This window comes from Macaca mulatta, chromosome 7 (genome assembly GCF_049350105.2).
Source record: "Macaca mulatta isolate MMU2019108-1 chromosome 7, T2T-MMU8v2.0, whole genome shotgun sequence".
In the NCBI taxonomy this organism is placed as follows: Eukaryota; Metazoa; Chordata; class Mammalia; order Primates; family Cercopithecidae; genus Macaca; species Macaca mulatta.
The window spans coordinates 26,813,534-26,829,604 of NC_133412.1; the positions used below are offsets into that span (position 1 = coordinate 26,813,534).

General features: G+C 34.6%; 2 protein-coding genes across 2 annotated transcripts in view; one reads left to right on the plus strand and one right to left on the minus strand.

The window, feature by feature from the left end:
* The window catches only part of FAM227B (family with sequence similarity 227 member B), a 284,933-nt gene that overhangs the window by 151,363 nt on the left and 117,499 nt on the right, over positions 1-16,071 (minus strand). The window lies entirely within an intron of this gene.
* Positions 1-16,071, plus strand: part of FGF7 (fibroblast growth factor 7) — a 66,588-nt gene that overhangs the window by 47,205 nt on the left and 3,312 nt on the right. The window contains 1 exon segment of the mRNA NM_001194613.2: positions 15,181-15,284. Coding sequence (NP_001181542.1) covers positions 15,181-15,284 — 104 coding nt within the window.

Below are 16,071 nucleotides of genomic sequence, written 5' to 3' on the forward strand. Positions count from 1 at the left end.
ATTTAACAGCTACAGGGCATGCTTTCTTAGGGTAAAGTGATCCAACGACAAGATTAGTTTTATCAACCATATGTATCATTGTGTTTTCATACAATAGTGGACTCCAGGGTTCATGGGAAAAGAGAAGAACCTGGAAGCAGGTTCAGTATCCAGCCTGCTGGAGGTCACTACCTCCACAGAGTCCTTTGTGTTGTCCCTTCAAAGTGAAAGTCAATAAAGAAATGTGGAGAAAGTGAACTCAGTTCTTTCCTAACTCAAACACTGAATCATTCCCTCCAGGCAGCAAAGCCAACACGTACACAGCATATCCAATTAATGGTCCTACCCCAACACTAACACAGACAGAAGCGGTTTGTCTTCCATGCTAAGCAGTCACTCTGCTTAATTGATGGAACAAGTTTATTTCAACTTAAGTGCTCATAATTTGGGCTTTTTCTATTTCACTGTCACTTTTGAAAAAGTCAATTCTGAATAACATGCATACATTACTGAAGGTCATTTGCTTATGTTTCAGGTTGACACCTTAAAAAATATAGCTACATGTTTTGTGTATATGTATATATCTTACATGATTTTGACTTGGTTCATGATGGAGGTAACTTATACAAGTTGTTTACAAGAAAATAAATGACTCATAAAACATCTGTAAAATAAACGTAAGACTGAATGAAATTAATGTAAAATGGTACTTGAGTCATTTATTTTCTATGACATTTGTCTATAACAGTTGATATAAAACATATTACTCTGCTTTCAAACATATTTTCTTTTAGAGAAACATTTCTTGATTAGAGATAATTACACCACTTATCTCATTGAATATTGTCTATACAGAAAACTGCTGTTTACTCCAGGGATACTCTTAAAATTAAATTAAATTAAATTCTATTTCTATTTGAAGGATATGGAGCATTACAATTAATCATTAAAATATTTTATATTTAATTTTTAAAAATTATATGTGACTTATAAGCACTATCTTTACTTCATTCTAAAATCTCAGACCAACGAATCGCTTGGCTTTTCATGCACAATTTTTACTCCCTTTCTTAGAGTCAGAACAAGAAAAATTTATTTCTTAATCAAGACCAAAACAGTGGCTTATGGATTAAATTATTAGGTGTCACTTCAATAAAGTATTGAATTGAAGTAATTCAATAAAGTATTTACTTAAATTCCTTGATTTTACTATGAGGCAGACAAAAAGTAGCCAAGGACTTCATTTGCAACAACTAATTAGTAGTTGGCAGAGAATGAAATAATCCTCATTATCAAGATACTGGTAATGAAATAATCTTCATTATCAAGATACATTATCAAGATATGCTTTTAAAAGTGATTGATAATAGGAATAATGTGATTGAGAAGCGACTGGCTGAAACATATTGTCATTATCTTTCAATTTTTTATGACTCTCTTAGTCATAACGATAAGCAAACTCAAAAAGAGAAATGGTGATAAATAGAACTGAGAAAATGTAAATCCACTTCAAACCAAAGAATTCTCACCTTCACAGTACAATTAAGAGTTTAATGATTCCATCTTTTCATTAGAGGATGGCATTAAATAGAAATGGTAGCTATGCTTTAATATATTTCTTAATTCTCTGGTAAAATTTAAGCCCTGCATACAACCATAATCAAAATGGGACATTCTAATGTTTTGAAGAGCACAGTGTTATGATCAGAGCATGGAAAATGATGGAATTCTAAAATGTTACTGTAGATTGTAAATTAAAGAGGGAGGCAGGGGTAGAAAAACCACATGTGAGGATACCTTAAGTGACACCTGATAATTCTTTAACACTGGGAACATTGGGAACACTGAGTACATATTAAATATTTTAAAAATTAAAACACTAACATTATCACTATATTTTAAAAAGTCAGATATGAAATATTTTGGTGCTGAACAAATTTCTTTTTTATTACCAATAAGCAATTCTGTTGATCCTACATATCTAGTACAGCTATAATTTCGCTGTGGATCTAGATCATAAAGTGATTTTCTTATGCCAAATTTAGGACCAGTATATACAAAACCACTATGACTTCAAACTTAATGTCTTTATAAAAACTCCAACACATTATCACTCCCACCTAGTAAAAACAGCATCCCCTTAACGTTTCTCATACCTTAATTCTCAAAATGACCTGGGTTTGAAATGATACTTGACTTCTTTAACGTCTTTTGCTTTAGCCTCAACATCCATTGGGCCTGGAAGTTGAAAAAATGGGCATAGCAAGAGGAATGTATAATTGTGATAGAAATAATTTGGATCACTGCTATTAAGTATAAATGAGTATTTGTGATCTATCATGTTTGCTGAAGTTTGACATTAAGGTGGTACATTCCAGCATTATGTATCACTTCCTAGAAGATCAACAAAGTAGAAATGCAGTGACAAGGGTGTCATCTAGAAAGAATGAAAAGAAATACTTCCAAGAACTCAAACAGCTTGCTGGGAGAAATTCCAGGATGTAAGGACACCAAGGGAACTACTGCAGCCCACTTGGAACATATTTGTTGTGTTTGTTCCACATCTTGTGTCTGAGATGGTCACCAATCATGTATAATGTAAACTGTTTTTCTTGACTAGATGTGAAAGTGAAAAGTCTTGTTGATACCCTTTTCTATGCTACAGCTTATTAGAAAAGGTAAGCACTTTTAGAGGGAGTAGAAAAACTAATTCAGAAAGGAAGCCAAGAAGAAAAAATCTAAAGAGGCTAGGGAATCCAAACCATCGTTAAGAATATGGAAATTGTAAGGCTGGGTACAGTGACTCGTGCCTGTAATCCCAGCACTTTGGGAGGCCGAGGTAGGCGGATCATCTGAGGTCAGGAGTTCGAGACCAGCCTGGCTAACATGGCAAAACCCCTTCTCTACTAAAAATACAAAAATTAGCTGGTGTGGTGGCACACACCTGTAATTCCAGCTACTCGGGAGGCTCACGGAGGAGAATCGCTTGAACCTGGGAGGTGGAGGTTGTAGTGCGCCTAGATGGCGCCACTGCACTGTAGCCTGGGCTACAGAATGAGACTATCTCAAAAAAAAAAAAAAAAAAGATTGTGGCAAATGTAATGCATTTATATACAGAAGAAAGATGACAGATATGTAGAGTACTGAACATAGTTAAGTAATCAATAACTTGTTTTATTCAAAAATGAAAAGTTATGATTTTCTAATCAAGAATGGTGAACCTGGTCTTTTTGAGGGTGGCAACAGCATCTCATGCTTTATGTAACAATAATGAGTATCCAGAAAAGCTAGCTGACATTAGGTAATTTCTTGGCTAGGAAGCAGCTGAACACAGGTTTGACAGTTTGCTGAGGGGGGAGCTGTGGTCTTCCTGACATGTGTATCAAGATGTAAAGGGCAGCCAGAAAAGATTTATCAAGCTAACTAAATGCTGACACATGTAGGAATAAATGACAGCACCAGAAGAAACTTGGAATCCCTCATGACAGTGAAGTTCTGGATAGGAAAATGAAAGACATGACAGCACAGGTGTTGTTTTCATTTTTTCTTCTAGTTTTATCTCATGACTTTAGAAGTGAAAAAAAAAAAAAAAAAGCTGTGAAAGTAAACACCTGGCCATTAACAACAGTATTGAAAATAAGACTTGTCTTTCCGGCTGCTGGCTTAGAATAACTGAAAAAATAGGCTCCTGGACTTGTATGTACATTTTTTGAAGAATGCATTTGAAGTAAAATGAAATTGGGGTGCATTAGTTAAGATTCAGTTTGGCTTAAAAAATTGTTTATTTCTCCATGCAATAAACGTCTGGAGGAGTGACAACTCTGCTCCACAAAAACATCTGGAAGTTTCCAGGTCCATTTAGCTCACTGTTCCACAATCTCTTTGTTCTCATAACCCAAGGTAGAATCCAAATTCCAGCAGGCATATGGAATAAAGGGATTAAAAGTGAGCACAAAGGGCTTCTGCTGGCTATCTTTTATGGATGATTTTTGGAAGTTGCCATAGGACATTTCAGTTAAATCATATCAGCTAAAACTTGGTCACATGGCCACATCAAGCTGCAAAAAAGACTGGAAAATGGAAAGTTTATTTTATGCAGTCAGCTAAAAATTCTATTGCCATGGAAAAAAGAGAGAATAAAAGTTGGGAACAATTAAGAATCTTTACTCAGAAAGTTGGGGAGAAAAATGCCTACACATGATTGAAGTAATGAACATCATAATGAATGACATTATACTGTCATAAGCCTGAAGACTTATGGGGCAAAGATATGACAAGAAGAGAATAGAAAGCTTATTATGCCTCATAAGAAAAGGGCCAGAATCAAAATGTGTAACCTCAAATGGGTAGAAAAAAAGCACAGATGCAATGATAAATAGTAGATGGAAAAGTTACATGACATTATAGACGAAGACATTTCCCAAATTTGCCAATGACAAATAAGAGAAAGGAGTAGCTAATTTTTTGGGTACCATACATTTTAATATATTCATGTATCAGTTATTTGTGATTTATTCCATGCCAAATTATAAACAGAATTGAAGTGGCTGAATTAAAACTCACCATTTCTTAAGCAATTGTATGTGGACCACTCAAATGTTTCCAAAGGTACTTGGGGGATTAATTTAACTAAAGGCATACTGTAATCTTTTTTCAACTTATAAATTTTAAAAAAATAATGTTGTATTTTTTCAATTTAGAAAAGAATGGTTTGAGTGCCTCCACAAAGATATCAAATATGAATGCCTGGAATTTAGAAATATGAGATAGATTTACTCACAATTTTGTTAACTCATTCTTTCGTCATTTAATGAAGTCATGATGATGTTCACTGTTATATAAATAAGTTCATTCATTGTCATATGTTGCTAAATTTATAACCTTAGCAAACCATTGGTTAACAAGAGAAAGTATAAAGAACACTGAGTTAAATATAAGTTATTAGAAGCATAAAATAACTCAAAAATTCGCGTTTATTTTATTTTTTAAACCGACATATATTTGACATTTACGGTTAACTTTTAGATAATTTTCTTCAGATCAGTACAGTGCTAGTGCCAAGAATGGGTCTGGAAATAAATAATAAACACTTGTTAAATATCTTTGTATGTTACAGAAAATATTCTGACAATCATATTGGAGTTGGTCTCACGTTTTGGAGGGGTATAACGACTCTCTACACCTGCAATATTTTATTTATGGAGCATTATTTGCAAATAGAAGAATAAAATTATTTCTCTTATTTCAACATTTAGAAACCAAAGAAATTTTAAAAATAAGTGAGCTATTTTTTTTAAAGCATAGAAAGAATTTTAATGATTAGATCCCAAAACTAGATTTTGTCATCTTTGATGCTATAACATTTATATTTCAACATATATTTATTTAACTCACTTTTAATTCTACACATGCTATATGAGGTCATTTTGAAATTTATGCTTTCAAAAATCATGAGGTTTTTAAAAGTGTAATTAATTTAAAGAAAATGAAGAACATTCATCATTTGTTGAAGGGGAACAGTTGACATTTGCCTTTATATATAAAATATATTTAATCAAACTTTATAATATAACCTTGAAAAATATACTAACCTAAAACAAAATTTATTTTTGATAGGCATACTTTTAATTTTATTCAAACTCTAAAATAATGACAGAATTAAAAATATTTTTAAGGAGATGGTGAGATTGTGTTACTGTAAAATACGTTTATGGTCTATATCAAGGAAAATAATGAACAATATTCTGTCTTAGGCTTTCTATATCAGTCCAGTTCTTGCTGAGACACTTATTTTAAGTAAATAATGTAGCTGGTAAAGAGTCTGGAATTCATACCATATGACAAAGGGCCAAAGAAACTATGGATGATGGGAAGCATGATCATTGTCTTCACCTCTTTCAAGGGCTGTTATGTGGAAATGGTATGATTTATTCTGCATAGCTTCAGAGGATATATTCACGTATAATTGGTAACACAATCAACGCTACTTGCAAATGTAATGAACCACCTGAAAACTGGTAATCTACAATAAATTAATGAGATTATATTGCTGACAGGCAGGAAAATCAATGGGACAAAACAGTTAATAAAAGGTAAAAGAGAGGCATCAATAAAAAAAGGAATAGAATGTTTAATAAATGATGTTGAGAAAAACTAGATTGCTATTTGAAGGAATAAAATATCAGTTTAGGGCAGGAGCCCCCAACCCCTGGGCTGCGGACCTGTACTCCTCTGTGGTCTGTTAGGAACTAGGCCACAGAGCAGGAGGTGAGTGGAGGGTGAGCAAGCATTCCACCTCCTGTCAGATTAGCTGCGGCATTAGAATGACATAGGAGCGTGAACCCTACTGTGAACTGCATATGCCAGGGATCTAGGTTGTGTGCTCCTTATGAAAATCTCACCAATGCTTGACGATTTGAAGTGGAATGGTTTCATCCTGAATCTCCCCCTGGCCCCCGGTCCCTGACTGCTGGTTTAGAGTATCATCTCACACCATACCCCAGAATTAATTCCAGATGAATTTAAAATAATTTGAATTTATATTTAAAATTCAAACTATAAAAGTTAGAATAAACTATATTTCAGACAATGGTATGGAAAACATACTTTTAAGCATAGATACAATATAATAAATTATCACAAAAGATCTATATAGAATTGGCTACACAAAAATTGATCAGTTTGATTAACTTTTCACCCTGCACTCCAGTAGGGCACGATTAGTGAAATATGAGAATTAGGACTAGAATAAGGAATGTTCAACCGAGCCAAACAGTGCATAAAAGAAAGCGTTATTGAAAGCACTCTTGGATTTGGCAATTAGGAGTTTATTCATGAGCTTGAAGAGAGAACGCCAATAAAGAGATTAGAAGTTAGGATGCAAAAGTTAAATTGAAGAAAAATGAGCAGATTCTAGCTACATGTTTAAAAAAGTTGGTGCTAGTGAAAAGGAACCAGGGTAGTCCTTTGAAAAGATTTCAGAGTTAAGGACAGGGACATTTTATTCATTTGACCCATAGGCACAGAGCCGGGAGCCTGTGGAAATTTCAAAGGCTTGCAAATGTATTTAAACTTTAATATTAAGATAGTGACAGTAAAATTTGAAAATAAAATATACAGATTAGCAGACATTTAACAAAACATTACACTAACTTTATTATTTATTACATTTATTAATTTTTTTCATGACATCTAAAAACAATTTGATTTTTTTTACTTTGTAACAATTCCCAAGAATGTACACAATTTGCAGAAAATTTACAGCTAGAGATGGGCGCGGCGGCTCATACCTGTAATCCCAACGCTTTGGGATCCACCTGAGGCCAGGAGTTTGAGACCAGCCTGGCCAACATGGCGAAACCGGGTCTCTACTAAAAATACAAAAATTAGGTGGCCGTGGTAGCGCATGCCTGTAATTACAGCTACTTGGGAGGCTGAGGAACAAGAATTCCTTGAACCTAGCAGATTCAAGACCCTTGACGATTTGGCCCTAACTCTTTTTCCACCCTCTCACTATTTTGTTACACTTCCTATTCCAGACATATAAGCTCTAATTTCAATCTTCTGAACATGACTTTTGAATCTTTGCTTCCGTGGCCTTGCACATAGTACTTTCATCTCTCAATTAGCACGTTTCCATCTTTTCTACCTATGTCAGTTCTATTCATCCATCAAGATCTAATTCAAGCTCTGTTCCTCAAATCCTCCCTTGACCACTTCTTTCTTCTGAATTCCTATTTACTTTCCTGTGTGTGTGTGGGTTTTTTTTTTTTGTTTTTTTGCAATTGGCATATACTGCTAGGTTTTATTTTTTTCTGTGGAAAGAGAAAATACTAACTGAATTTTTGTATATATTTATTAATATCCAGATGTGATATCATAATTAAAGTAATCAGATCAAGTTTCTAAAATATTACTGGCTCTTATTTTCCATTCCCAAACACCTGAGAGATACTGTACACTTAACAAGTGAAACAGTGGTCTGTATGTCGAGTATTTGTATCCTACAATTTCCAAAGTGTGCTTTTATTATGACCTTACTCCTCCTTACTGTCTGTATTTCACAGAAAGAAGTTATCCATTGGGTAAGCAGATCTTAATCCATTACTAAAGACATTTTTAATAGTAATTAATAACAAATCCCATATGTTCTATATATTGGGGACACGAATAAATAATGCAAAATGTCACTACAAATAGTTTCTCTACACTCAATATTATTAAAGACAGCTGCATTTAAAAATTAGTAGACTGTATTTTAGAACACTTTTAGATTTACAAAAAAAAAAAAACAAAACGAGCAGATAGGCTGGGCATGGCAGCTCACGCCTGTAATCCCAGCACTTTGGGAGGCCGAGGCGGGAGGATCACAAGGTTAGGAGATCGAGACCATCCTGACTAACCCAGTGAAACCCCGTCTCTACTAAAAATACAAAAAATTAGCCGGGCGTGGTGGCGGGCGCCTGTAGTCCCAGCGCCTCCGGAGGCTGAGGCAGGAGAATGGGGTGAACCTGGGAGGCGGAGCTTGCAGTGAGACAAGATCTCGCCACTGCACTCCAGCCTGGGCAACAGAGCGAGACTCCGTCTCAAAAAAAAAAAAAAAAAAAAGAGCAGATAATAGAGTTCCCATAAACAATCTCCATTTCCCCCCACAGTTCCTCCATTATAAACATCTTGCATTAACGTGGCACATTTGTTAGAATAGATGAGCCAGTATTTATTTATACTGTTAGTTTATACTAAGGTCCAGGCTTTGCTCTGTATAGTTGTATGAGTTCTGACAAATGTATATTATGTATCCACTATTACAGTATTATGCAGAAGAGTTTCACTGATTTAAAAATCCCCTGTGATTCAGGTTTTCATCCTTTTTCTGCTCTCCTCAAGGCCCTTGCAACCACTGATCTTACTGTCTCTAAAGTTTTGCCTTTGCCAGAATGTCATATGGCTGGACTCATACAGTATGCGGCCTTTTCAGACTGGTTTCTTTCACTTAGCAATATGTACTTAAAGTTCCCCTTGTCTTTTTGTGGCTTCACAGCTCAATATCTTTTTATTGCTAAATAATATTCCAATGTATACGTGTACCATAGTTTGTTTATCCATTTACCTATTGGATATGTTGTGTCTAGTTTTTGATGGTATGGATAAAGCTGCTATAAATAGTCATGTTCAGGTTTTTGTGTGGACATAAGTTTTCAATTCAATTGGGCAAATACCTGGGGGCATGACTGCTAGATTATATATTAAGAGTATGTTTAGTTTTTAAGAAACTGCCAAACTGTCTTACCATGTGACTGCACCATTTTGCATTCCCACTAGTAATGGAAGAGTTTTGGTTGCTTTGCATCCTTGCCAGCATACAGCACTGTCAGTTTTTTGGAGTTTAGTTGTATAGAGGTATCTCATTGTTGTTTCAATTTGCAATTCCTTTTTAAATAATTTCAACTTTTATTTTAGATTCAGGGGGTACATTACAGGACTGTTACCTGGGTATACTGTGTGATACTGAGGTTTGAGGTATGACTGCTCCCGTCACCCAGGTACTGAGCATAGTACCTAATGGTTTTTCAACCTTTCCCTCATCTACTCCCCACCAGTAGTCCCCAGTGTCAGTTGTTGCCATCTTTATGTCCTTAAGTACCTAGTGTTTAGCTGTCACTTATAAGTGAAAACATGTAGTATTTAGTTTTCTGTTCCTGTGTTAATTTGCTTAGGGTAATGGCCTCCAGCTGCATCCATGTTGCGATTCCCTAATGATCTATGATATTGAGCATCTTTTCATATGCTTATTTGCCCTTTGTGTATCTTTAGTGAGATGTCCAGATTTTGCCCACTTTTTAACTAGGTTTTATTTTCTTATTGTTGTGTTTTCAGTGTTTTTTGTATATGTTGGATATGTTCATGTATTTTTTGCATATATGTGTATGTTGGTGTGTTTTAATGATGTAAAATGAATGGAATCTATAGCCTTAAACATAATATAAATTTATAATGGTTAAGATTTCCCACTCAACAATCCAGGCTTGACAGAAAATCATAAAATTTACTTAAATTTAAATGTTTTCTTCTTTGTTGATACTAGTTCTTAGTTTTAACATGCCCAAGAGGGTATATTTGATCAAGGACAAGATTAAAAGTTCTGATTGGCTAACCATCAAACCGCTGCCTCCACTTTTTTTTCCAACTTGAAAATAATATTTAGTTATCATGCTAGCACAGCCATATTAACATATACCCCCTCAAAACTTTAAATATAAAGCTTTAAAGGTTTCAGGAAAAAGAAATATTCATGATGCTAAGATTGGTGGGCATGGATTCTATGTGGTGAGACACTAAAAAGTAATTTTTCAAACAGAAAAGTTAAAGCACTTTAAAATCACAAAGCTATTGGTAACTAAAAAAAGAATTAGTATCAATTTCTGAAATACAAGATTAGAGGGACACCTAAAATTCTGAAAGATTTTAGAGAATTTTTTTGAAAAGCAATTGCAATTTAGATCAAAATTCCTCACTTTTCATTCCAAGTGTGATATAGGTTTAAATAATAAACAGACAAGAAGGTTTAGATAAATTCATGAATTATTGAACCAGAGGATAAAAAATAGGGAAGTCATTTAGGGCACAGTCTCTAGTGTGTAACGGTAACATCCTAAATAATAAATTTATGCTATTGTTCACAATATTGCTGACGAGGCTAAATAGTCAAAGAGTTTGACACATTGCCTGGTTTTTCATGTTACATTGCATGAGCTGATTCTCTCCTTCTCTTTTATTTATATTTTTGAACTGTACCATTATGCTACCATGGACATCATGTCCACAATGTGATGCATCTATGTAATATGCTTTAAATCTTTGGGAATAAATTTACTGAGTGCTACTTATGTGAACAAACTTCTCTTAAGCACAAATGGAAATCCACAAAGAAAGATAGCCTCTTCTATTTGTTTTATGTGAGGCAACAGATACACTGTAGGCAAAAAGACCAAGTATAATTAACTTATATTCGTAGCTAACTTAATATCTGCATATTACATATTTTTCTATTATGTATTCTGAGCAACTTCGTGGCTTCTGATTTGGAGGGCAGGATTTCATAATTTCATAGTTAATACTTCTTTTCTTTTTCTTTTTTTTTTTTGAGATGGAGTCTAGCTCTTGTTGTCCAGGCTGGAGTGCAATGGTGAAATCTCAGCCCATTGCAACCTCCAACTCAAGGTTCAAGTGATTCTCCTGCCTCAGCCTCCCGAGTAACTGGGATTACAGACACCCACCATCATGCTTGGCTAATTTTTGTATTTTTAGTAGAAACGGGATTTCACCATGTTTGCCAGACTGGTCTTGAACTCCTGACCTCAGGTGATCTGCCCGCCTTGGCCTCCCAAAGTGTTAGGATTACAGGCGTGAGCCACTGCGCCCGGCCCATAGTGAATACTTCTATAAATATTTGTGCATACTGAAAGGAACATCACTCCCCACGCTGCAACTGAACAAAAGAGTGAAAATGTTAATTTCTTTATCCTTGAGCTTTTCTTGAATGAAAGAGGGTCATAGGACATGGAGCAAAATGGACTAGAAAATCAGGGTTGATAAGGTATTGATTCTGACAACACTGCTTAATGCTCTCCCCAAGCAATTGTCTTTTAGATACATTGATTTCCCAGTGTTAATGGTATTTTTCAAATATGTCAAGCAATTAAGAATATACGTCTATTCTAATCTCAGCTAAAGGTAGAATCTTTTCAAAGAATTTTTGGTATCCTTAACCCTAATATGTGGAGGGATAAGATTAAAAATGTTCATCACCTTATTTTTATTTATTTATTTATTTATTTTTGAGACAGAGCCTCACTCCACCCAGACTGGAGTGCAGTGGTGTGACCTCGGCTCATTGCAACCTCTGCCTCCCGGGTTCAAGTGATTCTCCTGCCTCAGCCTCTCAAGTAGCTAGAATTACAGGAATGCACCACCATGCCCAACTAATTTTTTTTTTTTTTTTTTTTTTTTTTGTGAGATGGAGTCTCACTCTGTCACCTAGGCTAGAGGGCAGTGGCACTGTCTTGGCTCACTGCAACCTCTGCCTTCTGAGTTCAAGCCATTCTCCTTCTTCAGCCTCCTGAGTAGCTGGGATTACAGGCACCCACCACCACACCTGGATAATTTTTTGTATTTTTAGTAGAAACAGGGTTTCGCCATGTTGGTCAGGGTAGTATTGAACTCCTGACCTCAAGTGATCCGCCTGACTCGGCCTCCCAAAGTGCTAGGATTACAGATGTGAGCTACCGCACCCAGCCATCACCTCTTGTAAAGTGCAATAGACAGGCAGGGGATAGAAGAAAACATTTTGGGAGTGGGGCAATATGAACTTACTGTCATGACTGGACCTAAAAGGGAAGATGTCTGCCTATCATAATTAACAATAACTCTATCAGTCAACATTTATGTTTTACAATTGTTCTGTCAAAGAAAAGCCAGCAAACGTTACAGATTCCAGTCCCTAATAACTGATCATGAAAGACACTCCAAGCTTGTGCATCAGCATTCTCTTTTTATCTAAAAGAAAATATATTAAATAAAGGGAGAAATGGCAGGAGTAAAGAGACTTGAAGGAAAAGAAAATATTTACTTCTTAATGATATTTTACAATGCTAAGATCTTTAGAAACCAACTATTCCATATGTCTTTTAAATATTAGGTTGATGCAAAGGTAATTACAGTTTTTGTCATAAAAGTAATGGCAAAAGCCACAATTAGTTTTGCACCAACCTAATTGATATATTTATTCCATTTTGGAGACAAATATGTTGAATCAATGAATTTCTTCAGTATTTTTCATTGTATTAGTACAAATTTAACCTAATAGTATTCTTCTGCATGTTATTTCCCTTTGTGCTTCCTTTAATGAAGTGAAGTTATAGTTACCAAACAGAGTGCTCTAAAAGGGCAAGGCTTGTCTGTGAATTGAGCCTGGCACAGAATTGGCTCTCGGTGAAGATCTGTTGAATGTTACATGAATGCATCAACATCATAATCCTTCGTGTGCTTGTAAGCAATTACTAAATTTTCTCTAGCCTATTCAGGCCTGTGTTCTTCAAAATGCTTTCTTTTAATTAAGATTATATGTATCTTAACTAGGATATATATATATAAAGACAATGTAGAAGTAAATAAAGAAAAGTTGTGAAACAAGTCTCCCACCTGAGGGAGGCAGAGGTTCTGCTAATTACACCAAATTTCCAGTGGTTAAAGAATGAGTGATGTGGGAAAAGTAAGATATATATATCTTAATTAATATATATAATTATATATATCTTAATTAATGTAAGATATATATATATCTTAATTAAAACGATATATATGGACATGTTTGCTGTTTCTATGAGGTTTTAACTTCTGGTGTTCAGAACCAGGGCTGTTTTTCTTAATTTGTATCCTAAAACCACAGTAGGGTTCTATGCATTGTGATAATGCTTAATAAATACATAAAAAGATTAATATCCATTCATTTGCATTTTCTTAATAAAACCCAATTTCTAGATGAGCAGCTGTGAAACTCTCAACTGGACGAGCTCTGACTAGTGTTAAGTACAGTATATTGGGAAACAGGCTTCTATATGCAACATATATGTGAAGCAAATGACAAATACTAGCTAGGCTACATTAAATCCCAATGACATGAATAGAAATTATATTATTCAGATAGCAAAAATGAAGTCAAAAAATAAATAAGAGAATGAATTGAAGGTATGGGGCAATACAATTAGTTTTTTCTTTAAGTCAATATTTTAGAAAGTAGCTTTTGAAGGCCCAATCACACAGATAATTGACACTTTGACTTTTCTTTGCACTGTGTTAGACATAGGTAAGAGAATGACTCAGGGCTGTACCTTCATGTAGAAAATATAATTAATAGCAAATTGCATAAAAGTACACTAAAATTTTAATTCTTACATCACTTTAATAAATTTCTTGAGATTTTACTTTATTTAGTGTGTCATTAAAACACAGGATTTAAGGAAGATATATATAATAAAGGCAAATAGTAAGTTACCATTCTTGTGTAAACACGTTTTGTAAATACAATTTCAACAAAGATTTAAAAGTTAATTATAACAGTATAAAGTTATGAAGTATTATAGAAACAGGATTCATTATTTTGTTTTAAGTGGTCTTTCCATGTATCAAAATACTATCAGTTTAAAATAATCTTTTTTTAAGGCAGTAGGCTCTATTTACCATCATTTACAATTGCTTTAATTAGAATTTTCTTCACTTTCAGTATATTCAAGAGCTATTCTGTTGGCAATAATAAGATAAAGTTTATTCAAATAGAAAAGTAATTATATGGCCGGGCGCAGTAGCTCAAGCCTGTAATCCCAGCACTTTGGGAGGCCGAGACGGGCGGATCACGAGGTCAGGAGATCGAGACCATCCTGGCTAACACGGTGAAACCCCGTCTCTACCAAAAAATACAAAAAACTAGCCGGGCGAAGTGGCGGGCGCCTGTAGTCCCAGCTACTTGGGAGGCTGAGGCAGGAGAATGGCGTGAACCCGGGAGGCGGAGCTTGCAGTGAGCTGAGATCCGGCCACTGCACTCCAGCCTGGGCGACAGAGCATGATTCCGTCTCAAAAAAAAAAAAAAAAAAAAAGAAAAGTAATTATATAATGATTAAGAGCCAGAATATCTGGGTTCAAATTCCAGTTCTGCTACTTATCAGGTATAAGAATTTGGGCAAATTTCCTAGTTTCTCTGTGCTTCAGTTTCCTGATCTGTAAAACTGGGATAACAAGACTACCTGCTTCAGTCTGTGGTTATGAGTAAATGTGTTAATACATAAGAGCAATGTAATAATCCTTGGCATGTGGTATCAGTTCAATAAACATTAGCTATTATTATTATAGTAAATTAGAAATTTAATTCTAGAGAATAAAAAGCTGAACTCAAATATATGACTATTTATTAGATACAGACACATTTTCTACAAAATAAAAAACCCATCAGTTTGTACTTCCCTTATATAATGACTATTCTGGTGTTTGTGTGTATCTGTTGTGGGTCGGGGTCTTGGGCTGAGTAAATAATCCCATTAAAAATTTTAAAAACTTCCAATTAAAACAGAAATAAGAACAAATGGCCATTCTTGGATCATCTGCAAAGCTGAACGAATACTTGACATGTCTTTCTGTGATTCCTTGCAGATATCATGGAAATCAGGACAGTGGCAGTCGGAATTGTGGCAATCAAAGGGGTGGAAAGTGAATTCTATCTTGCAATGAACAAGGAAGGAAAACTCTATGCAAAGGTATTGATAATTGATAGCTTAGGCTTAATTTTTAAAACTAATTTTTGTCAAAATATCTCACCTTTCTGAAAAGTAAAAATGGAATTAATTTATCTCCAACTGTATTAATATAATGATTTTATTAAAACACTTTTTACTCAATCATTAAGAAAAAAATGTTTTCTGTGTGACTTTGGACAAATGGCTTGTTCTTTGGATTTTGGTTTCTTCATCTGTAAAATGAGTTGAATGAACTGACCTCTAAGCATCCTTCCAGCTCTAAAATTCCATGTGCATTTTAGATATTTAAAATCCAAAATTTCCATTTGCCAGTATTAAAGCTCTTTTTGTTAAAGGTCACCCAATTTGCACATTGCTGACATGAAAATTCTTGGGAAAAAAATCTTGAAATGTTTAGTTCATTTATCAACATCAATCTCACAATCATGGGCTTTGAACTGTAATTATTCACATTGTTCCCACTTCACTACAATGCAAAATATGTAACAGTTCATCCCACTATAATAAAATATAATTGGCTTTCCTTTATATTCCCACAGCTCAGCATAATGCCTGGGACAGGCTAATTATATAATGATATAGGTTTAATTGAATGAACAAATGATTGCATGGATGAACAAACAAATTAACCTTTTATCTTCCATTACCATTGAACACAATGTAGAAGTAAATAAAGAAAAGTTGTGAAACAAGTCTCTTACTTGAGGGAGGCAGAAGTTATGCTAATTACACCAAATTTCCAGTGGTTAAAGAATGAGTGATGTGGGAATAGTAATATGAGGCCTGT